The following is a 23,573-nucleotide window of genomic DNA, read 5'->3' on the forward strand; positions in this document are numbered from 1 at the left end:
CCCCCGTACCGCTGGGGACTACGTGTGCGGGGAGGTAACTAATAGCTGCAGAACAGAAGAGTGGTTTCTAGGGGGGAGATAGTGCATTAAGCATCTTAGACGAGTAGGGAGGGATCTATTTCCTGGCAAATATTTTTAACACAGAAGGTTGTTAAGAAGCCTGGGAATACGTATTTCAGAAAGCAATTAAGAAAAATATCCAGACCTCATTATTACTTTCTGCACGCATATATTGTGATTGCCGGAGACTGAGTGACGTGCTTGTTCCGAATAGCTCTTTTAAATATTAACGTGTAGGCGCTTCAGATCTTTGTTGCAATCTTCTCCTTGGTAGGCAGGCGCTTTGCAGGATAATAAGAACATCTGCAGCAGAAAAGGAGTTTAGAGATACAGGGAAGGTTTTTAAATAGCTGCTATCAATTTTATAGTAGGCTTCCATGTCAGCTAAATGTTTAACTGCTGTTTTTAATTTTGAACGTTCTTCTCCAGAGAAGGTTTGCCATTAAATGGAATTTCTCTATGCTTCGTGGTCAGTATAGACTAAGCAAAAAGATAAACATATATCCCTGCCTTCGAGGCTCGAAAGTTTATGTGGCAAGTTCAGGAACGCTGCAGCAATGGTTTTCTGATGGCTTTAGCCGCCGAGGAAAATGCATGTTTCTGAATTCATGCTCATCCCATAATATTGGCAGGACTTCATGCTTTCTTCTCTGAGCCCTGGAAAGCAAACCGTTCTGGAGCTGCCAACCTAGTTCCTACCCAGTAAATTTTATGCATAAGAGTATTTGTAGATCCCTGCATTTTAAGAGCAGTGAGCTGTTTTTGTTAAACGTGTGATTAATGGCTTAGTCATGTAAAAAAAATTCTTCATTTTTCTACTAATTTGAATGCCATTAATTTGATATGCATGAGCACAACCAATGAGAATTATAGCCCAAAATAGTCATTGGCCAGTGTGGCCCTTGATGAATTTTTGAAGCTTTTGCTTTGGTCAAAGTCTCGTTTCTCGGAATGAATAATATCCTCCCTCTGGAGCCGTTGGGCTGCACCTCTGCCCACGCGTTGACCAGGCATCATCGGCACCTACGTGTGCCGTGCAGCACCATCCTCAAAGCGGGCACCCAGGCACCAGGGGAGGAGCTGGGCGAGGAGCTGAGCCTCGGGGTCTTTCCAGGTGCATCCCTACGTGTTGCATCGCAGATGGCTAATCCAGCGGAATAATACTTGAAATTTCATTTTACCGAAAATCTATTGCAAACTTTGGTAATGTTGTTAATTTTCTTTTTCTTCTTTCTGTATGATTTTATTTATTATTATCTATTTATTTTTTTAATAGGACTTGAGAAAGGAAGCCAGTACAGTTTCCAGGTCGCTGCCATGACGGTGAACGGGACCGGACCCCCCTCGGACTGGTACACGGCAGAAACGCCGGAGAACGATCTTGACGGTAAATACATCTCATTTAAAAGCTGTTATCGCCCAAAGCCTCGTAGCGCGTGTAGCTGACAGGTGTCACTGCAGTCGTCCCCCAGCACTTTCACCAGCGTGCTGTCAAGGTGAGGGGTGAGATTCCCGGGATAAGGATAATAGAGGCTGTTGCCTGCTTCTTTGAGAGGAAGAGTGTTTCATGGTGCCCAGACTGCATGGCTTTCTGAGCAGGTGAAGAGGCATGGAAAAGGGGAAAAAACTTCCTGTTTTTCTGTTCTTTTATTTACACAAAAGCTTTCAGGATTCCTTGTTTTCAGTCTTGCTCTTCTTTGCAGCGTGTGTTGCAATTGCAAAAGTAAGCAACTATCTAACCCTGGAAATAACCACCCAGTAGCTGCTTTCTTATACTTTTGAATCCCATATGCCTTCTGTTGTGTTTCCCTGTTATCGCCAGGACCAAGGAGTCGGAAGCCTTTGTTGTAATAATTCTTCACCAGACTCTAGTTCCTGAGTGTCATGGCCATTTGAAATAATACTGTGATGTGAATCTGTAACTTCATAGATCAAAAACGTAATCAGTCAAAGAAACAATGAAAATAATACCAACAGTCCTAGCAGTGCACTAAATAAATATTCAAATATCTCGACTACTGTTTCCTAGCCTTTTTTGGCAGATGCTAGAAATTCAGGTTGGCAGTGAAGCTGAATAATTAGTGAAAGATGATGGGATGCAGGTACCTGAAAACTGTGGGCTTTGTGAATCTGTGCAGATGCTGACACAAAAGGGGAGGGGGGGGAAACACTGAAATGAAAGGGTTAGATAAAATGACTGAGAAGAATAGGAGGAGAGTAATGAAAAAGTCTACCAAAAAAATTAACTGGAGTGCAAATAAAATGGAACAAAGAATCTGACAGATGGAAGTCATGGCAAAGCTACACACAACTGATGAGAAGCAAGTATGTAGTAGAAAGGAGATGAATAGAAAATAAGAGAACACTGATGAAAATGGCTATAATTTTTAAAACAAAATGAAGCACCTATAAAGGATCAAAGGCAAGCTGGATGAAAGAATAAATAAATGATTAGTTTAAATGCACCACAGTGCTTGATGTTGGCTTTCTTTTGGCTGAACGGGTTGCCTTATGATCTCGGAAGCAACCCTCACAACAAATCTCTGCCTGTTTCATGTCCTTTCCAATGTGTCCAGATGCCTTTTACAGTAGACCAGGAGTGACTGCTTGCATTACACGGCACACAAAATAAGACAACCAGTACAGGTAGTTCCTCATCAGCATTTTAAATGAAGGACGACACCTTTAGAAGCATTGTGACTATATTGACTGATGACAAGGTGCCGTGGTGCGTGGTATCTTTCCAGTTATGAATGGGATAGACAGCAGTTTCAGAAATCATGTTGTGAAGGCGCGGGCAGCTGACTTTTCACTGTCAGGAGCAAAATGCACGTTCTGAGCGCACCTCGGTATGCAAGAAGAAAGTAACACATTTGTACACGTTTGTTTTGATTTGCATTTCGTACACGTTAAATTCCTTTGAAGTTCTTGTTCCCAAATATATGTATGCATGCAAAGATGTTAATAGAGTAATCACGGGAGACACGCGATGGAACTAGGCACACATGAATAAATTAAAGCAAAGACATTTTGTTCATGTATTGTATTTACATGCATTTGCAATAGCAATGAATTATCGTAGTGAAGCTGCAACCGTCTGATGCGGGGAGTGCACGGTGTTGCATAATAGATATGTATTTAGCAACAAGATGCTTTGATAAACCCTGGGGAGAAATCTAGTTATTACTGCAGTTACGCAGAGTCCTGCAAGTGTCAGCTGAACAGGAGAAGTGCTCCTGCACAGATTGCTAACTGCAATTCCCGCTCTGCTGTTACTGCAATTCCCGCTCTGCTGTTACGGCTAATGCAGCTTCTCTTCCTTTCACTGGAAGCCGGCTTGGCGTAAGCAACGTGAAGACAAACAGCATCCTGGAGAACTACGCTAATTCCCGATGGATACTCATTTTAATTAGTGTGTTTTGTTAAAGTGATTAGAAATCCAAACATAGCTGCTTCCTCAAGGTTCCCTAGAAAGCTCGCGTGCCTTTACTGACAGCTGGGAAGTTTTTAAATATTTATTTTAAGCCTCAAATTTTGTGCTTAAAAAAAAAGAAAAGAAAGAAAGCAAGCAGTACTTTCCCCAAAGGGTTTGATTTCAAACAGCTTAAGCGAGGATGCAAGAGACTCTCTGATCAAGTTTGTGAAGGTATCCTCCAGAAAATGGGTTTAGGATGCTTGGTTTCTGATTACTGCCTTGAACAGATGGAAGCTGTTACACATATTAGAGAGTGATATAGTTTAACTTCAGCTCTAAATTAGTGCTTTAAGAGCATGACAGGCTAGACTGCTATTGCGTTGTAATTTAAACTGAAAAGTGACTGGAGAAATATGGGAACAAAATTGTATTAGTAAAACCGCCCTTACTTTGTGCAACGCGCCTCTGTGAATGTCTAAGGAAACTGCTAAAGTGACCCAAATGTGACGCGTTTTTCCAGCTTGTCGGTGGAATTAGGGACCCGTAAGTAGTCCTGCACGCGGGAGACGGCACCAAAAACCTGCCGGGCGGGCAGCTCCGGCGAGGCCGGCGCGGAGCCGATGGTGCCGCGGACTTGCTCGTGGGCACGCGAGTGCCGGGAAGCTGCCGCCGGCAGAGCCGCGCCGGGGCTGCACGTTGCATCTGGCAGCGGTCCGTCCTCCGAAAACGCGATTCTTGGTAAAGAGAACAGCAAAACAAAAAAAAAAAATTTGGAAATAGCAATAGTTGATTTTGACTTTGCATTTTCGGATGTGTAATGTACAGCACAAAAATTTAGAGCTGTTTCAGCGTAAGAAAAACATTTTTTTCCAGAGACTCTTGGACAGTAAAGTTAATCAAAATGTAACTAAAAGCACTTAATATAGAGAGAACAGAAAGCTGAAGAGAGCGAGAAAGATCTTGGATGTTGTGGGTTTTCTCAGCTGCCTCCTGTCTCAACAAATGCATTTTCTTCCCCAAACGGCCAATAACCCGGTGTTTATGAAACATTTCGAAAATGCATCAAGAATGTTGTTCGTCCTGGCTTCATTTTAGAAGGGAAGAAGGGAGCAAGAAGTTAAGCTACTGTTTACTTTTTGGAACAAGAAGTGGTGGTTTTGCTCTGAAATGCATGAATCACATATTTGAATTGTCTGAAATAAATAAAATGAAATGTTTGAATACAATAGTTGTAATCTAGCAGCTGCCTGGAGGTGTTTGTACTGCAATTGAAATCTGTGTTGTGTGAGATGTAAAAATTACTGTTTGAAGCCAGAAGGGTCTTTGAATATTCTGATATCATTTGCCGCCTGACAATTGCTACTTTTAGGATGTTCAAGGAATTTCAGTATTGCTACGTTGTTCAACTTCTTATTTCAAGGCTTTAAATTGCTGCTTTATCTTTGGGTCTTGCAAGAAACACTTCTGTCCTTTTGTTCTGGAAACAGCACGCTTCAGAAATAGCTATTCAAGTAACTTTTGTTTCTGCATTAAAGCCCAGTGTGAGACTGGCATGGGGGTAAATGGCAGCTTTGTCTGGCTTGCAGTGGCACTGCTGGTGCAGCCTGGTCCTTCTGTTTGTGAGTAGCCGCTTTTCAGTGAATGTTCCTCAGCCTTTAAACAGGACTCAGGTTTTGCCATTTTAAGAAATTGAATGCAAAGGACTTATAAACTTGCTGGGTGTTTCACACTGGTGATGTCCTGGCCAGCCTTCTCTGAAGATACAACAGGTTTTCGCAGTCCTCTGCTGTGTTCCTAAGAATTCATTTGAAAGCACATAAAATACCAGGGACATATCTACGGTGCTGGTTATTGAAAAGTGTTAATTCTTCTTTTTATTGCCTTTTCCAAGGTTTACAGTGGGAATGCTTCACAACTGTAAAGAGTCTTTTGTTGGAGTTTACATCATTTTATACTGTTACCAGCTCCTCTACCTTGTCCTTGTTGCCTTCCGTGGAAGCTTTCATCTATTATATTGCAAGCCTTTTTATTGGGGGGAAATAGTAACTTGTCTCTTTCTGCTCTCAAAAAGACAAGCTACTGTGCAGCTCCGCTGAAGAGACTTGTGATATGGTAGTTATGGAGTAAACTCGAACAAAAGGCATTTACTCATCTAATCTTTAAAGTATAAGTAGGCTTATAGAAGACAAAGTCTACCAAATAGATATCTCATGATTAATTAGTACTTAATGAATTTTACCTGGGAATACCCGTACATAAAATATCTCCTTCTCTTACTACATTTCTAAATGTTGAGGTGTTATTCAAAGCAGATTCTAAGCCAAGAGAGGCATGTCCAAGAGTCAAAATTTGCTTGCTGTTTTCATGGGAAAGAGAGGTTATTGCCCGAATATACTAGTATATCTCTAACAAAGTCAACCTTTTTGTTAAATATTATAGTTAATCTGCGAGTCCAGGATAACTCATGTAGTCAGTTGTCAGGATCCTATTGACCTTGCAAATAGACCGGGGAAGATAAAAGGTGTCTCTAGCAGTCCTCGAGCAGGTCATCTTTCATTTTCCTGCCTAATTTCAGCTCTCTCTTGTGTTCTTATGCTAAAGGTGGAAAGCACTAGGAGATACTGTGTTTAAAACAGGAAGAGGCACATCAGTGCTCTTGGAGGGGAAGAACGTAGCTCAGAAGTGAAATTGCATGTCAGCTCTGCATGTACCTCTGGGGCACCTCGTTGTTTCTTTGTACAAATGTTTTAATCTAAACTCAAACCTTATAAATAGTAAAACTGAATGAGCAGAATATTAATTGATAGGGTTTTTTTTTCTTTTTGAATCCCAGAATCTCAGGTTCCTGATCAGCCAAGCTCTCTTCATGTCAGGCCTTTGACAACAAGTATCGTCATGAGTTGGACTCCACCGCTGAACCCGAACATCGTTGTCCGTGGGTACATCATTGGCTACGGCGTAGGCAGTCCATATGCTGAGACTGTGCGGGTGGACAGTAAACAGCGTTATTATTCCATTGAAAATTTGGGTGAGTAATTGTTTTTATTTGTAGTAGCATACAGAGGTCCATCTGAGACTGTACTAGTTCGTAGGTTTGTTTTTAGGCCGTCACTAATGCCTCCTCTCTAAGCTGTTTGATTAGGCTATTTCTACGTTGCAGTCTCGGGCTGTGATAGCACAGAGGTGTTTTGCGGTAGGTATCAGTCCCGAGCTGTAGCTTGCAACCAGTGTCTTGGCGGTGTTGTTAGACCGTGTTGGATCTGAGGCTGCTAACAACTGAGGTGTTATTGATGTTGACAAGGTTGAGTTCAGACTGCATCCGGCTCAGATATGTGCACACGACGGACAAATGCGATGAAGGCCTGTTTTAATACCAGGTACGCCAAAACATAATGTTACTGTTTCATGTGGTGTTTATTATTTCTGCAGCAAGTTACAATAACTCAAGCAGCAACTGTGGAGATACCTAGGCCAGGTGTCTTCTTCAAGCTGTACCTGTTGGCTCAAGAGACTCCCCTTCCAGTTGTTTCTCAGTAGCCTCTAACACCGCTAATGCTTCCTCAAGACTGCCAGATGAGCTGGTGCTGGATTTCCTAGTTCTCCTGAAGTCAAAATGAACCAGGTTGCTAAACCTATTGAAGCAGTTTAAGCCCTTTGACTGAAGGGGACTGTGGGGGACGTATAGCTACTGTGGATTCCAGCCCCTCAGCTCTGAGAAAATGGTAATCTTTGGCAAAAGAAGGACAACCAGCAGTGGACGCTGTCCAAGCGTGGTAGGCTTTTTACCCAACATGCCTGTACCCAGAGGAGGATTCATGTCCATGGATCTAAGCTTTCATTTCTGTGATTAGCCCAGGCTGTATTTCTAAGTTAGGAGGCTCCTGTTTTCTTTCATGGGTCTTAATGGATATGTTAAAGTGCAGAGAACAGAGAAGAGTTGTACTGATCCCGTACGTGGAGCTTTAGTTTGCTAACCATGGAAAGAGTAAGCTATGACAATAGCTGCTGTGCCACTGTATGGTTTCAGTCTAACGAGCAGCTCTGAGCCCTCTGTGCATGAAGTTATCACCACTTGTCCCATCCCCAGGCTTCACGTAATGGCAATAGGACTAGGCAGTAACAGCACTGGCCCGGGAGGAAGTAAGACTGACCTCTCATCACAGGAAAAAGTAATTCATCTAACTAGAGTGAAGTCCATGCCTAACTTGTCTGAAGCACTGTTTGGAAAAATCTTTCCTAAACCTTTGGTCTTAGCCTCAAAACACTGGGCGCTCTCAAACGTTTCAACTTTCCTTGATCAGGCGCTGATGGTGTTCAGTAGCTCTTACCAAGTCTTGTGCTCCCGACACTGGCTCCCGATTCTGCAGAGTTACTCCCTGAACTGGCTCCCCCCATGTTTGAATTTAATGGCAGTCGCAAAATTCCCACTTTGTGTCCATCAAAACAGTGTCCGGAGAGGTGTGGCTCTTCCTTACTCACTGCACAGCCCCTGTGACCATTCGTCTGCGCTCTGGGCCTGGTGGGCAGAGACCTGGATCCTGTTAGTGCTGATGCACCGTGGTCCTAGCACTGGGAGAGCCGTTCAGATTTCAGGGAAGTCAGAAAGCTTAATGATTTCCTTTTAATTTCTTCTTTAGCACTTTTATTTCGGGAACTACTTTTCTTTTTTGTTAAGTTTTCTGCTTAGTAATCTGGGAATGGTCAGATGTTACAGGAAGATTCATTAACTTGTTTTATTAGGGATCCACAGCTGTACTAGCAGTCTCGATTCCTTAGTGTCAGAAGTCTTGGGCACTTCCTATATAGCACCGAAACTCTTTGATATCCAGGGTCACTTATTTTGGTAATTGGAGTTTATAGCACCGTGAAACTGCATCATCCAACACTTTTTGCTATTTTCTTGGGGAAAACTGGAGAGTAGACTAGAATAAACGGTTTTGCTGTTACTTTGTCAAACAGCTTCTCGATATCCGGTTGGTGGTCTGCTTTGGCTAATAAAGCTCTTTCTATGAATTAAAAGGGTCTTTCTATAGTCTTGGCTGCGCTAGCAGGCAGAAATACATAGGGAGTCCAGCAAGTCAGAGAAGATGTTTCACTAATCACAGAAGTAACACTCAGACATCTAGCGAATGTTAAGAAACTGCTTTGAGCTGACCAAATATTTAGTTATAAATAATTTAGGCACTAAAGCGATGTTTTTTTCTTGCTGAGCATCCTCAAACAGACTGAGAATTTTATGAAAGTTATTAATTATTCAAATGTATTAAAATGGCAAGTATATTTTCACTGCATATTTCATGGTTTGATTGCAAATATTCAAAATGTGAGCAGTGCAACTTAATTGTAATTGTCCAGATAAATCACATCCACCTGGTCCCTAATTGGCTAAGGATACAAGCACTTTGGTTACAAATCTTGACATGTGCACATTTTAAATTCAGTTTCTGTGAACATTCACATGTACATCTTTGAAAATCAATTTCCATGAATAATTGCACTAATGAAATTCCATCATTTAAATATCCACAGAAAATGAACCCCAGAGGGATGTGGCCAGGGGCCCAGAGAATGCTTTTAAAAAATTAGAACAGTTGCAAACGCCTCTTACATTATTCACCCACTTTATTAGAAGCCATTATAAGAAAATTATACAAAATGATGAGACAGAGTTCTTTTCCTAATAAAAATACTGTTTTCAAGAAGGTTATGAATCAAAAGGTGCTCACTGGCAGGGTTGGGGGAATAATATTTCCTAGATGTTATCTGGACTCTTCCTACCCGTTGTAAAATTTCCAGTGGCTCGTATGGCTGAGGGGGATACGTCTTATCTTAAATTTAACACACACACACACACACACACACAAAAAGTCTGATACCTCAGTAAATGATGACCTTCAGTGACTTTTTCTCTCCCCTCTGAAAACCTCGTCCCTTTTGATCCTCCTGGCTCTTACAGATTGCTGCTCCTTGGCTCCACAGCTCTCCTTCGTCTCCCTGGACCTCGACTGTGGAGAGGTCACTCTGCTTCTGCTGAGTTCAGTCTGTGATGTATGTGTCTGAAAAATTGGGCTTTTGCGGCTTCCCAAGATTGAAATTCACTGCAGTGCTGCTTTTTATTTTTCCTTTGTATGCCATTTTGAAATACGCTGCAAACTTATTTGTCATTTAGACTCCAGAGCAGTTGGTACTTTCATGAAAGAGCACTCACATTTGTCTGGCATCAGCTACGTTTCCGAAATCCTGGCTGACTCTCATTTGCAGTGACTGTATCACACACAGATGCTGAAACGTAATAATCTAGGTCCATGTCAGGCGTTATTTTAGTCTTATGAGCATGTTCTGTGCTCCTAAGAGAAATGATGGTTCAGAACTCCCCGAATAAAGAAACTGCAGCACCTTGTTGAGCAGGATGTGACCCCCCGACACCATACGTGTGTATATATGTGCGTATACCCTGATCGTCTTCCTGGGAACTTATTTTTTCTCTGCACTCAGAACTGCACAAGGCGCAAATGCACTTCCTGGCCATCTTTACGAAGATCTTATGGTCGAGAGAGAGATCGGAAAGCGGGATGCACGTGGAGATAGAAAACCGATCCTCCCCTCTAGCACCATTATTCCCCCAAGTAAACAGCCGGGGTGCTGGAGCGGTTCCTCCTTGCTAGCGAGGCAGCACCAACCTTCCTCACGTTGGCATTTGGGCAGGTTTGTTCCTCCTTCCCGACGATGCTTATGCAGCCACAGGTCGTTGTTGGCCACCTGCACACGCACCCGTATGAACGTTCACAGTTGGATGCACCAATGTTACAAATGTCTGGGAAAACTGTAATTTGCTATTCTTTGTATTGTTATGCTGATTTCTACACAGACAGTGAAAGAAATCAATGACAATCCCACTGACAGCCCCACCATTTTAAGGAACAGGGAGCTGGAGTTCAGAGAGAACAAGAATTAAACTCAGCTCCACTCGTGCTGGTGGGACATTTTTGTCAGCCGCTCCAGTGTGGCTAAGAGCTAACCCAGAATGACTTCCCAGCATCGTAAAGCAAAGTAATGGCACAATCGGAAGCAAATCCCAGTCCATGCTTTAAGCTCCAGAGCATTTATCTTTCCTGCAGTCAGGTTCTAGAGAAGGAATTAACTTCCCTTACACATTTGGAGCAACAGTCAGATGATGTACCCAATAAATGTGTTTCACCAGTGTTCATGGTATTCAGTAATGTATAGCCTTTGTGATAAGGCAGAACTAGTGATAAACTGTCTGACCTACACTCTAGAGTGTGGGTTTATTTTACCTAAGTTCGGGTGTTTAACTGAGTCACCTGAGTTTCAGCCTTATCAGCCAATGTTACTTCTCTAGTCGAGCAAGCAGGATATGACAACACCAGGGATAGGTCAGCCCATCTAACATCTACATCTTCCAATGCTTTTTTTCTTCCTGTTGACCACGGTGGATGTCCATAATCCTAACCTAGCCACATTATGCATTATTGTGCATCAAAATTCACCATTCTAGTGCGATTTATGAAATTCCAAACATCTTTTCACCTTCAGTCTGCTCCTACTGGTCTACTAAAAGTGCTTCCTTTATAATACTGGTTTCAGATGGAAGTTAGATGTCAAAGTCTCTTTAGAAATCCCCTTAGCTACTACTTCATGCCACCTTTGTATTCCTAACTGCTTTTAAAACTCTGCTTGGAAGCAGCGGGAGACCTCCTGATGTAGATCTCCCGCCAGAGAAGGGTAGAGACCTCCTCGTTCACAGGAGGGCCCGTGGCTTAGTTCCTCCCCTCTCAACAGTGAAGGTATCACACCCACATGCATGCTTCATGCAGCAACTTTGCATCACGTTTCAGGTATTTACTTGATTACTCTGTACAACCAAAACTTTCTTAATAAGTGAACCAACCTCTACCTGCTGCTGGTACAGCAGTTGTCTGAGCAGTACGCTTCAGCTACTGAATAAATCACTCCAAAAACATGAAGAAAAATACTCACTCTGTCATAACAATGATTGAGAACTTTATTCTGTGTGATGATCATCTTGAATACGACGCTTTTACACCACAGTGAATTAAATAAGGTGATTTTCTCATGATTGAGTGGTCATATTGCCTGGGAGATACTCTCCTCCGGCACAGAAGAATATAAGAATATACAGAGACTTCAGCTTTGTCAGTGAAGAATTTGTTGTATTTTCTTTCTGCGGTGTATGAAAGATATTTGATGTCAGTCTCATAAATTTCAGGAGCGAGCATCCACTGCTCTCATTCAGCTTTTTCTATGACAGAGAAATCAGTGCTTGACTGATTCGCAAATGAATAATTCTAACAAGGAGACCCATTTCCACTGCGCCACCTCATTTTTTTTTTTTTTTACTTCTTTCATTCTTTGCTTGTGGTTATAAATGGCAGGGTTATCAGCTGATTAATGGTTGTCTTAACAATATTGGAAATTTTATGGGCGCCAATTCTGCTCTTTTACGTGTAAGAAGTAATGATTTCTGTACTGATCCAACTCAAAAGGCAGTAAGTGTAGTAATGAACTGACCGGGCTCATGTCTGTGGAGCATTAGATCATTTTGGAATATTTTAGCATCTCACAGGAGTAATAGAAAGAGGCAGGAGACTGAAAGGGACCACTGAGGTCTGGGGAGTGATGGCCAGCCCTGGCCCTGCATGGTCTTCCTCTCTCAGAGCCAAGAGGCCGTTTTATTCTGGTTTCAGGAGTTTTATCAGCTGGTGGAAAGGGCCGCTGTGTGCCAGGGCTGGCACGAGGGTCTTCCCTGCCGGCAGCAGTGAGCACCGCAGCGGCAGGAGCCTGGGCTAGAGGAGGCAATGTCAAGGTTAAAAACCAGCGAGGGAAGGAGTAATGAGGAGAAAGGCCCAGATAAATGACGGGAAGCCATTTCAGAGCATCGGCAGCCAAACTACTGATAAAAGTTTTGGAGTCATCCCAGCAAAACAAGATTTTAAAAAGCATTCAAATAGCAGCAACGGGATAACTGTGCAGCTGACGACGGGGGTTTCCACCACGTGCGAGAAAGCAGAGATGCGCAGATTTGTGTCTGCGTCAGTCTGCATCACCTGAACCGAAGTCTGGCCAGTTTAAGCGATCGGAGCTGGTAATTCCTCTGGGATAATACTTTTGTCTGTAAAATGCCCTGAAGTCTGTCCAGGAGAATAAGTACCTAAAAAAGGCTATTTGATAGGTATTAAAAGTATTTAAAGTCTAGACATGATAGGAAAATTGTACCAAATTTCAGAAGTTCACAGAAATGTGAACTTCATTCTTTAGAGTACATCCTCCCCTTCACCCTTCTGCATGCGAGGACAGAAGAAGAAGGCATAATTTATAAAGATTTTTTATGTACGGTTGCCTTTATGTGACCTCAGAACGAGCTGCATTGATCTGGGAGTGTGCAGGATTTCATATGCACCCACTCGAAAGATTTTGTTTGGGAGCACACACCTTGAAATATTGTTTTCATGTCTCTCTCTAACTCGGAGCCTTTGATCCTGCTGATCCAGCAATGAAAGTGAAACTTTCGAGCTCCAAAGCGAAAATCTAAAGCAGTTGAGCAATTTCTGCTTAATGAGTAGGCTGCAGGACTAGAGCTAACACATCAACCGTAAGAGCTTATTAAAAAGCCCAGATAGGGTATTTTGTAATATAGTTTCATATTTCTCCTGTCTTACGTCACACTACCCTTCTCACTCCATTAAGGCTGTGGTGACGCACACCCGGACTCGGGTTGTTTAAGCGGCCACCCGATGTGACGCCTGTCCCCAGCGCTGGTGGCCCGTGTGAGACCTCAAGGGAAGGGACAAGGCTGGATCGGACCGAAGCAACCCCCGTGCTGGTGATTTTTCAGCTTGTTTTCTTCCCTTAGCTAGATCAGCTGCTGAAAGTAAAACCATCACATTTCTTCACAGTCTGTCACGTTAATCTTTTCTGATATGTGAGGAGAAGAGTGAAAGACAATTTGGGGGCTTCGAAGATTTGATTAGCACTTTCCCAGCGTGTCATCCCGTCTTCCCTGGTGTTATGCTAGTTGGAAAGTGCCTTCCCCTTAGTGGAGGCAGAAAAAATGCATGGGAAATGGCTGAAATCTGCCTTCCAGCTCTGTCCGAGGGCTCGAGGGTGGGCAACGGGCTTTCCTGCTTCCCAACGTCCCGCACGGGGCACTGGAGTCGCTCGCGTGACGGTCCAGGACCTGCTCGCGGGCTCTGCTAGTCCGTACGGCCCCAGCGCTGGAGGGGCATCTTCAAGGCAGAGCTCGGTGGTTTGGTCTTCGCTAACCTTGCGCCAGCGTTGCTGTTCAGGCGATGTGCTGCAGCACAAATGTTCATCTCTGCAGGTCCCTGCATCATTCAGAGAGCAAAACTAAAAAAAAAAAAAAAATCAGCAATTACACGTGACAAGAAATGAAGGTAAAGCTCTTACATCGGAATTTATATTTTAACAAATACACCAGTAGGAATGCGAAGGATCCCGTCAAATTCACCTTCCTCTTAACTGCAGATCAGATTAAATTTGACCCTGGATGAGGCAAAAAAAGCATTTTGGTTTATTGCAAAGGGAGAGAAAGAAGGTTCTTCATTTTCTTTAATCTTTGCAGATGACAGTTGTGGATTATAACAAAGACATGAAAGGGAACAAAAAAGCTTTTTAATGTAGCTTGGGTTTTTTTCCTCCCCTTTGCATTTTTAATACAAACTGGAGCAGTGAAAATCAAACAAAAATATGTTAAATTTTCTGCATCTCAGTGTTTCCCTCATAGATCAAATTAAGGCACAGTACTAATAGGTAAAGGCACTTCAAGACTCCGGGGACTGTTCATTTTCTTTCTCTCCTTTGAAAATGAGCTGTCATTTGAAGAATGCTGCCATTTCCCCAAATTTTTTATGCAATAATTTTCTTTCATTTGTCTCTAATGTTCTTTTGCTTACAGAATACAGAGAACTCACTCATGAGCAAAGGGTCAATTTGAGATGCACGCGCTATTTGCTCATGCCTGGATCTTGCTTAACTCCCCCAGATCAGATAGTGTGTGGATTTTAACAATGTCTTCGTGTTAGTCCCCCATGTACATATGAATTTTAGCCAGCCCATATATCCATGCATAGCAGTCCACTCTCACATTGTGCTTTCTGGGGCTGACTTTACATCATTTTAGTTTGACGTTTTAGTTCTCCATTTGTAAAAGTAGTTAAAGAGGCCTCCTTGACAAAATTTTTAGGCTCTATTGACAGCGAATGTGACAGAAGAGCTGAATTTTGTTCTTTGCTGGTAAAGAATAGAGTGCTGGTGAATAATGCTTAATCCCAAATTGTAATGTAAGTGTATATAAATATATACAGTAATATAAATAGCACAGAATAAATAATTTTTTTTGATTCATTCATCAAGAGAAAGAAAGGGGCTTGTTACAAAGCTTTATTTCCAGGAAAAAGGGCAGATCCGAAACTATGTCCTGCCTTCTCAAGTGTTACTGTAAGCTCAGTAAAGTGAGGCCAAGGAGATCAAAACAGCCCCAGGTTTATCGAGTCACATTTGCGTAGATGAAAGACCTACTTTTACAAAAAACCCCACAACCTTTGCTCTTGGTATTTCATTGCTATTTTTTGTGTACGTGTGTCTGAAGAAATCTTGCCTAAACTCTAGCTAACCCAGCTAGCACATTAATGGCATTTACTCTCATGTCAGCCTGCGTCTGGGGTGTTGGCCCTTCATTTTTTATTGATTTGTCCATATGTCTTACACTTCATTGTCTCCCACGCTGCTTCGTTTTCCCTGGTTTCGGCTGCATTTGTAACATCAATAGCAAATGTCCGCGGTACGCAGAGGGAGCTGTCGTCCTTGTTCGCCTTGCTCAGCGGCACCGAGTGCACCGAGCTTGCGACGCACCGGGGGACCTGCAAAGGTTCACGTCTCTGCAGGGGACGAGGCCGATTGCTAAGCGTGCTCGAATTAGTCGTGGCTTAAAGCCCCCCGCGCCCCTCGTGGTAACGCGCGCAGGACGTAGCCCGCCGGCTCGGCAAGCAGGCGTGATGGTGGGATGACATCTTAAAAACAACTGCAACTCTGGACTCGCTCTTCATCCCCTGAACTGCATTAAAATAAAAGCACTTAGCAGGTTCGCATTATGAATTGTCTTTGCTCCGTTAAACGCTTTCCCTAGTGTTTTAGAAGTAAAACGTGTCCTGCATCGGCCTGAGGGTCTGCGAGTGTGTGGGCACCCCCAAAACAGGGAGGTGCTGGCAGCCCGTGCCCGCTGGCGAGGCGCGCGGGTCGTTCTGGGGACGCTTCGTTGCCGCTTCCAACGCAGCTTCTTCTCGCAGTCGTAGCAGACTCGACACTGGGACCGGATTGAAAATTACAGGTTAGATTTTGTTCTTTTGAAATGCAGATGCAGAGGACCCCCTCCCTCCCTCATCCCTTGCATCTCCGTGAAGCAGGTCGCCAGAACTGCCGTCCTCAGGGACTGTATATATGAACTTTAGAGGATGTTTCAAGCATGTCTGAGTATTACCATATTTTTATGATCTGTGTTACAGTAGTGCCCAGAGGTTCCAGGTGAGATCAGGGCTTAATTGTGCAGGAACATATCCTAAGTCATCACTTCAAAGAACTTACAGGGAAAAGGCTAAAGGAAAAGGAAGAAAATGTTAATACTGTAGGGACTGAAGAACGCAGAAGGATGGTGACTTGTCCATCGTCTCCCAAGAAGTGTCTGGCATATTGCAAATGTGAATACAAATTTCTACTGCCCTGCTCAATAGCTCACTTTCAAAGCAATTGAGCTTTTTTTTTTTTTCTGAAGGGGGCTTTAACATTCAGGCAATAATTGCCCAAGACCAAAAGGCTTAAATTTTGGTGCAGTCAACAATGAGCTAAACAGAAGCAACTGATTTTCAGGAGATACTGGTACTCCTGGTGCTTAAAATGCATGTTATGTAGCTGACTTTATTTAAATATTGGATGGAACGTTTTGGCATGGAAAAAAAGGATAATTCCTGGTAGTTGTCTTATTTTATTGAAAGCGATACACAAACTCTTTATTACCAATTTCAGTCATTCTGATAGTAAATCCTTTCAAGTAAATTTCCAAATGATCTGATGCACTCTATGAAACAAAATTACGAAGATGATCTACTCATCCACCACGGAAATGCAGCTGTTGCTGAGGTAGCAAGTGCCTAGAAGAAACAAAATACAACTGTTTTCAAAAACATGGCAGAACTGAACTCATTTGGAGAATATCACCGTAATAGTCTATTCTAATGGAATATTTTATAGTTAAATATACTAATATCATTAAAAACTGCTAATATGATTGAAACACATATTAAAGAGAGGCTGATATCATTTCCCTACACTATGTTGAAGCCTTCTTCTAAGCTTTGCTCACAAGGGGAGGTGTGAGATTGTCCAAGAAGCATCATTCTTTTAGTTTCTTTGTAAAGGGATTTAATCTAATTGCCATTAGTTGTGTTAGAGCCTGGGGGCTATTTGTAAGATCAGAGTCAAGGCACCCTTTTTTGGGTGATGGTGTACAGTGCGTTGCTTAAGGTGATTTCTGCACAGAGGAGGCCAGATCACTCCGTGGGTGTCCTGACTCCAGGCAAGACACAGCTGTAGCTCTGATGTTACACGTGACCCACCATGTGCCTGGCTATCTGACTAGCTCGGACACTAGAGCTTGCAACACACAAATTTATTCAGCAGCCTGTTAAATCCAGGCTGTTTGCTCCAAGGTGTCCTCCTTTGTGAAGAGATTCCTCCTAAATTTGCAGGGAAGTCCTGCAGATTGCCCCAGAGCCGCCTGACCCGGCAAGACCTTGAGCAACTCTTCTGCCTTGTCCTTGTTCGTTGTGGCACTCCTGGCAGAGAACTTGGTTGCACACTGTGCGTTGGACTCCTCAGTGCACACAGGCAGGCTTTCATTTCCCGGGAAGCTTTCACTTAGTCCCGGCAGTCTGGGCAGCCCTAGCCCTAGCTGTAATGCTCCACTGCAGGTCTAAACTACAGGAAAACCACACTGCTTGCGACCATGATGTTCAAGTCCTTAATCTCTTCATTTCCCAGGATTCGATCACCCACGTCTGTGTGGGTTTATACTTTAATTTGACATTTGTCCTGTTGATAGATTACCTCTTCCTGGCAATAAGTTGATGTTACCAGGTCTAGCAGCTGATACTGTAGTGGTGCTATTGATTGCTGGGTATCATGTTTTCATGGACCCGGACAGGAGTAAATTATGCTGTTCTTTGGTAGTTTTTGAGATAATTTTGACTGACTTTGACTTGGATTTTGACTGCTTTTCTGCCCTTTAAAGGGTTGTGTAGAGGCTTTAGAAAGGAGCTTTAGAAACTTTTCTCCTGAAGAAGTTATTCTGCCTACAGCTAAATCCTCCGTTTGTGTTGCCACTCCTTGCATCACTAATAAAGAGGGGGTCAATGTGATTTTGGTGAAGTGTGATAGTGATGGAGAGGAACAGAAGGGTCCTGTGCAAGCGCCATGGCTTACAACTTCCCGTCAGCTCATCATCACAGCCAGGCTCCTCCTTCATCCCGTATGTTTTGGGAGGTATCGGCATCGGCTAATTTAGGTGGAATGGATCCTGTGAAGCCATCTGGTCCGAGCCCTCGTTCGGAGCAGGGCCAGCTTTGAAGTTAGCTCTGGTTGCTCAGGATCATGCACACTCGACTGCTGAACATCTTCGCAAATGGGTATTTCACAACCTCGCTGGGCCCCTGCTCCAATGCTTGACAGCCCTCCTGATGAATTTTTTTTTTTTTAAGCTAATAACTAATGGGAATTTCCCTTGCTGCATCCTGCACCTTGTCATTTGGCTGCGGGACTTTGTCAGACCCCATCTGTTTTGACAAGATATCTTTGTTTCCACTTCATCTACGGGGAGGCCACAGCTGTTTCTTATCATGCAGATCTCACTGCTGTCTCTGCCATCCCAAGGGTGGGTTGCTGTAGCAAGTTCTCCGTAAGCGTGCAGTTAAACCAGCTTAGTAATGGAAAAGAAGCAGAAGATGGCAGCTTTCTTCTGAAGCGAGCTCTGGCAGCATGAGCATGTTATTGTGCTGCACTCAGAAATTCATGCTGGTGCTCAGGCTGGGTAAAAGTGATCAGATCTAAACGACTTGCTGCTTCAGTTTGCTCCTCACTGTCTGCTGGGATCAGTAAAGGCTCATAAAGGTGCTGAGCGAAGATGCTTGAACTTATAGCTGATCTTCATTGTTATTTTATTGTTTAGATGACATTAAAAGAACATCCGATGGTTTTAATTGCAGGATACCGATGATGCTGTTTATGCCAGGGAGCAGCAGTGAGATCGTTCTGTGCAGTCATGGTGGGTGAGCAAGGTTTTCACGATGACCAGGAAGCTCCGTCTCAGCTTGAGAGGTCGCCAGGTGTTGCCTGGGGCACTCTGCAGGTCCCTCGTGTTGGGCAATCATTAAAATGGGGAGTGAGCAGAGGGCTCGAGGACAGACTTTGATTTCAGAGATAAAGGAGCTAGACGATCAGCTGAAAGCACTAACATCTTTATGCCACTGTTGTTTAAGGCTCGGCGTTCTCCTCAGGTTGGAGTTCACGTCTGGTTGTCAAGCATTTATTTTATATTTATAGTTTAAAGAGAAAATTAAATTATATGTGAAAACTCAGCATTTGTCAGAAGACCACGCTTAATGGCCTTAGAGATGTCACAATTTTACCCTTCTCTTAAAGAAGAAAGTAACTATGATATCTTGAATGAGTTGCTATTTGTTGATTATTTTTTTCCAGTGGCAGCATCTGTCAGTTCAAGAAATTAATTTTGTTCATGCTTAGTCTGGGCTTCTTTCAGTTCCTTTTTTTTAATTGAATTGCACAACACAGTTTTATTTCCAGAGGATGCTCCGCGCCAGTATCAACATGGTGGATTCTTGGCTGATGCTCTAATTAAAACTGAGTTCTTTGGTTTCTTCAAAGGCATAAAGAGAATTCTTTTGCTAGAAAAAGTCTATAATGCTCTTCTGCTCCTGCTCCAGAATAGCAAATATAAGTTATAATACCTTTGTTATATACTTGCTTTCCTCACTGTGATGAACGGTAGTCAGTGGAGAAGAATTCAGAATTAACCTCTGAATTCTTGCAACTGTAATGTGACTAACTTCTTTAAAGTCCCCGTCTCTTCCTTGCTTCTTCTCCGTCCCTTGTTCCATTAGCCACTGCTGTTATTGGGAGATTTACGCTTAAAAGCTTTCCTCATCTGAACTGCCACTCCAGGCAGTGGCATTTTTCCAAGGAGAGCACCGGAATGACCCCAGCAGTATTATTAATAAATAATGCAGTTTAAAAAACAACTATTTGCCATATGATAATATTAATGTTTTTTTTCACTTTTTTATTGTATTAGGCTAAATCCAACTGTAATACCATGTTCAAATGCTGTACCATGGCAAACTGCCTTTTTTCGTCTTATCTGAGAGGATACTAATACAATTATTCATTGCTCCAGTTAACAGCAACTCAGATTAACCACCTGATTTTTTCATGTTTTGAACAGAAAGCTACAGATCTCATCCTCATCCGAATCTTAGCATTTTGCAAATGTAACCGTACCCCACCTAGTTATAAACGTTAATCAAATGTCAGTCTGATTTGTAAAATTTGGTGTACTGTATATTGTGCTGTACGGGCAGTTGTAATGAAGGATGTGTTGATAAGTCTCCATTTTTGAATTTTCCATGTAGATCTCACATATTTTCCAACTAATTTATCTATTTCTGGGAATACATTTTTCATGAGCCAATTAGTAGTAAGTCGCTCATTTTGCTTATTACTTATTGGGAATTCACAACATATTTTGGCTAGACGTGAAGTCCAGATGTCTCTGTTCTTGCCATAATCAGTGGAGAAATATACCTCAGTTAGAGGCTGATTCATCTTCCCTTTCTTAAATGCCTATCCTAGCGTGTGATGAGTTGTCCTTCAGAGGTGCCTGTCTCTCCGGGCTCTGTAGGGAAAGCCCGAGCGAACTAAACCATGTGCAGATAGCTAAAAAGAGAGAAGATGAATTCCATATGTGCTCTCTAAATACAGCCACTTAAAGTTCGCTGCTTCCATCCATTAGTGTAAAAATAAAAAATGCATAGCAACATGCTGAGGCACCTTTGCTTTAAAATATTACTGAATACACAGAAAAAAATAAGATGCAAAATTTGCCCCACTATAATACCAGTCAACCAACAAATACTTGAAAAGTCTCAGAGTCCTAAAGCTTCAAGTTTTCAGTATAATTCTTCCCTAATTTTACCAGGCCTTACACTGGAGAGTGATCTGTGTTAAGCCCTTGCATAACTCCACCAAAGGCGTCTTTCAGCAGGGATTATTAGGCACAACAGTTGGGAGGTCGATAGAAGAAAGAAGCTGTGGTAGAGATGGAGTCGAGCTACGCTTGTGCATATAAATTTCTTTTTCTTATGCAGAAACTACAGAATGTGACATTATTAAATTCACAACTGAACAATGACTTCATATCTCAGTAAATAAATTTAATGTGGAACCTGGAGAGTCGCAACGCTTAAATTAGAAATTAAAAGTAGCATGCTAATAGATAGTGGAAATCATATGAAAAAGTATACTACATCTCTATGAATACAAAATAATTTCCTCATGACTAATGATATTACAGTGAATACCAAGTGAATTAATAGCCATACAATGCTTAGCGTAGGGAGTTATTAATGCACCAATCATTCATCTAGCAATTTTTACAGTTTAGCTCTTTTGGGAAATAAGCACAGAATTTACCTGAATATTGAACAAATGTGTCACCATTTCTACTGGACATAAAAATAAGTGTAAAATATGTGGGTGGGAAGGATATTAGTAACAACATACAGCAGGTACTTAAAGATTATTAATTTATTTCAGATTTACTGTGATAGTATTAATCATGCTGAGCTCTTTAGGCATTACTGTAGATGAAGTATGTAAATGTGCAGCAGGTCTTTGGCAACGTGGTGCTATTAAGTGCTTCCGCACATGCAAACTTCTCTTTTTTCACCAAAGCGCTGTGAGCTGGCAGTCCCCATGCTTGCTACGTGTGAGAGCACCCGACGTATGCAGCTGTGATTTTCTGCTGTACCAACAAAATTTACCTCTCTACTGAAAAAATCCTCAGGAAAATGGTTTGTCTGGTTTTCCTCGGAGAACAGTAGCCCGAAGCAACGTGGAAGTGACCTGCTCGTTTTAGGTTGTGTCGGTTCGAGAGTGTATTTAGAGGTGGCTTGTGGTGAGCTAGGACGTACAAATTGCCCTTTGGGTGGAGAACCAAACACGCCGCTGCTGTAGCCCTGGAGAAATGAATGCCTGAGGTCCACTGAAGGCATTGCAGACTCCCAGGAAAGCCGGACCGTCCCGTTCGCCGGGCACTGCGGTACACCTTAGCACCGGTCACACCAGTCCCGGCTCTCTTACACGGGCAAAGCTGCCGCTGATTTAAAGAACTTTAGCTCTCGAAAGCCTGAGATAGCGCCCAAAGATTGAGGTAAGGAAAGATTTTGGAAAGGGAACAAAAAATGAGGGCTAGCTGTTGCGCTAGTCATTTGTTTTGCACTGGTGTTTGCTTAACTTTATTTGTTTTCTCCTTTTTTCCAGGCAAACGCTTACCCGCTCCGCATCCCGCGTCCGACTAACGCTGTGCGCTTTGTCTTGCCTTGTTTGTTTTCTCCTGCAGAGCCGAGTTCCCACTATGTAATTTCCTTGAAGGCCTTCAACAACGCGGGCGAGGGAGTCCCCCTGTACGAGAGTGCGACCACCCGGTCCATGACAGGTGAGTGGGAGATGCTGCTCCGTGCTCCGTCCCGCATCACTTAACACTGACCTTACAGACGGGCGCATCCAGCAAAGACATTTTGGCCAAGGCACTGGAAAAAAAGAGCTGTGCAACCCCCAGGTCCCTGCTAGAATAAATCAGCTTCATTTTCCACTACGTTGTAACTGTACAACTAGAATGAATTAATTACCCTTTCCAGATATTTGCTATCTATTTTTTTTTTCCAGCAGCTATGAAATAATGGGATGCTCACAAGCGCTTGCTCGTTGGGGCGGTTTGGCTTGGGAGAAGCATGACTCCCAGACAATTTAAATATCCAGGGATCAGCTTAGAATAGTGGTTATTGAAGTGAATGAAACCCAGACGTAATTATTTTCTCTATCTTTTATTTTTTAAATATTTTAAATTAAAATGAATTCACTAAAAACAAACTCTCACCACACGCATTAACAGAAGCACTTAGAGGGCTTGGGTAAGATTAAGGACCATATTGATAAGAATGACCTGGCAGGAGGAGGCTTGCGGGGGAGATTAGCCAGTGCTAACGGAGAAGGTGCTTTTAGGCAGCGGTTTCCCACAGATGCATTGCTGGGACAACAGCAAAGTTATAAATGTAGAGTTATTCCTGTACAGCGCTGGACTGCCTCGTTGTTTGGCTGTTATCACTGGTGAGTGGGTGGGACTGACAAGGGACTAAAAGTGCAGAACTGAGGAAAAAATGTGTTTTTTCCTCTGGAGCGATGCCATCATTTGGTGAAGTTTTTCCCCGTGTTTCACCCGGTGTGTTCAGAGCTTCCTGAAAAGGGGAGCGGTGTCACTGAGAGCAAAAGGAATCGCTGACCGTCTCACTTGGGTGGATCATGAGGAATAAATGCACCAAATGGCAGTTTGGTGGCTCAAAGAGGAAAAAATACATCTTTTCTCCATATGTTTTTGTGAAGTATTCCCATAAGAAATCTTGGAAAGTCAGAAGAAGAAAAAAAAGAGATTAATTATACAATCAAGGGCAACTGTGACAAACTACATTAGAGACAATAGTTGTCAGGGAGCTACTGGCTTCAAAATTGTTGATTTTACTTCTTGTCTAGCGTCTACAGAGGTCATTCCTGCTGAGCATGCCAGCAACGTGTGTGTCGTATAAAATCTTTTCCCAGTGAGTTTTCCTCCGGATCCATAGGGGTTTTTACAAGCCTTTTGTTCCTTGGTTGATTTAAATATTACCTGGCCAGCCTGTGGAATGTGATTTTATGTGTGTAT

General features: G+C 42.7%; 1 protein-coding gene across 4 annotated transcripts in view; it reads left to right on the forward strand.

Annotated features, from left to right (window-relative positions):
• LOC135324656 (netrin receptor DCC) overlaps nucleotides 1-23,573 on the forward strand; it is a 547,074-nt gene that overhangs the window by 445,364 nt on the left and 78,137 nt on the right. For all 4 annotated transcript variants that reach the window (XM_064501341.1, XM_064501342.1, XM_064501343.1 and 1 more), the window contains exons 14-16: nucleotides 1,337-1,447; nucleotides 6,309-6,503; nucleotides 22,218-22,313. In XM_064501341.1, coding sequence (XP_064357411.1) covers nucleotides 1,337-1,447; nucleotides 6,309-6,503; nucleotides 22,218-22,313 — 402 coding nt within the window. The remainder of the gene's footprint in view (nucleotides 1-1,336; nucleotides 1,448-6,308; nucleotides 6,504-22,217; nucleotides 22,314-23,573) is intronic.

The sequence above is a fragment of the Dromaius novaehollandiae genome, chromosome Z, assembly GCF_036370855.1.
Source record: "Dromaius novaehollandiae isolate bDroNov1 chromosome Z, bDroNov1.hap1, whole genome shotgun sequence".
In the NCBI taxonomy this organism is placed as follows: domain Eukaryota; kingdom Metazoa; phylum Chordata; class Aves; order Casuariiformes; family Dromaiidae; genus Dromaius; species Dromaius novaehollandiae.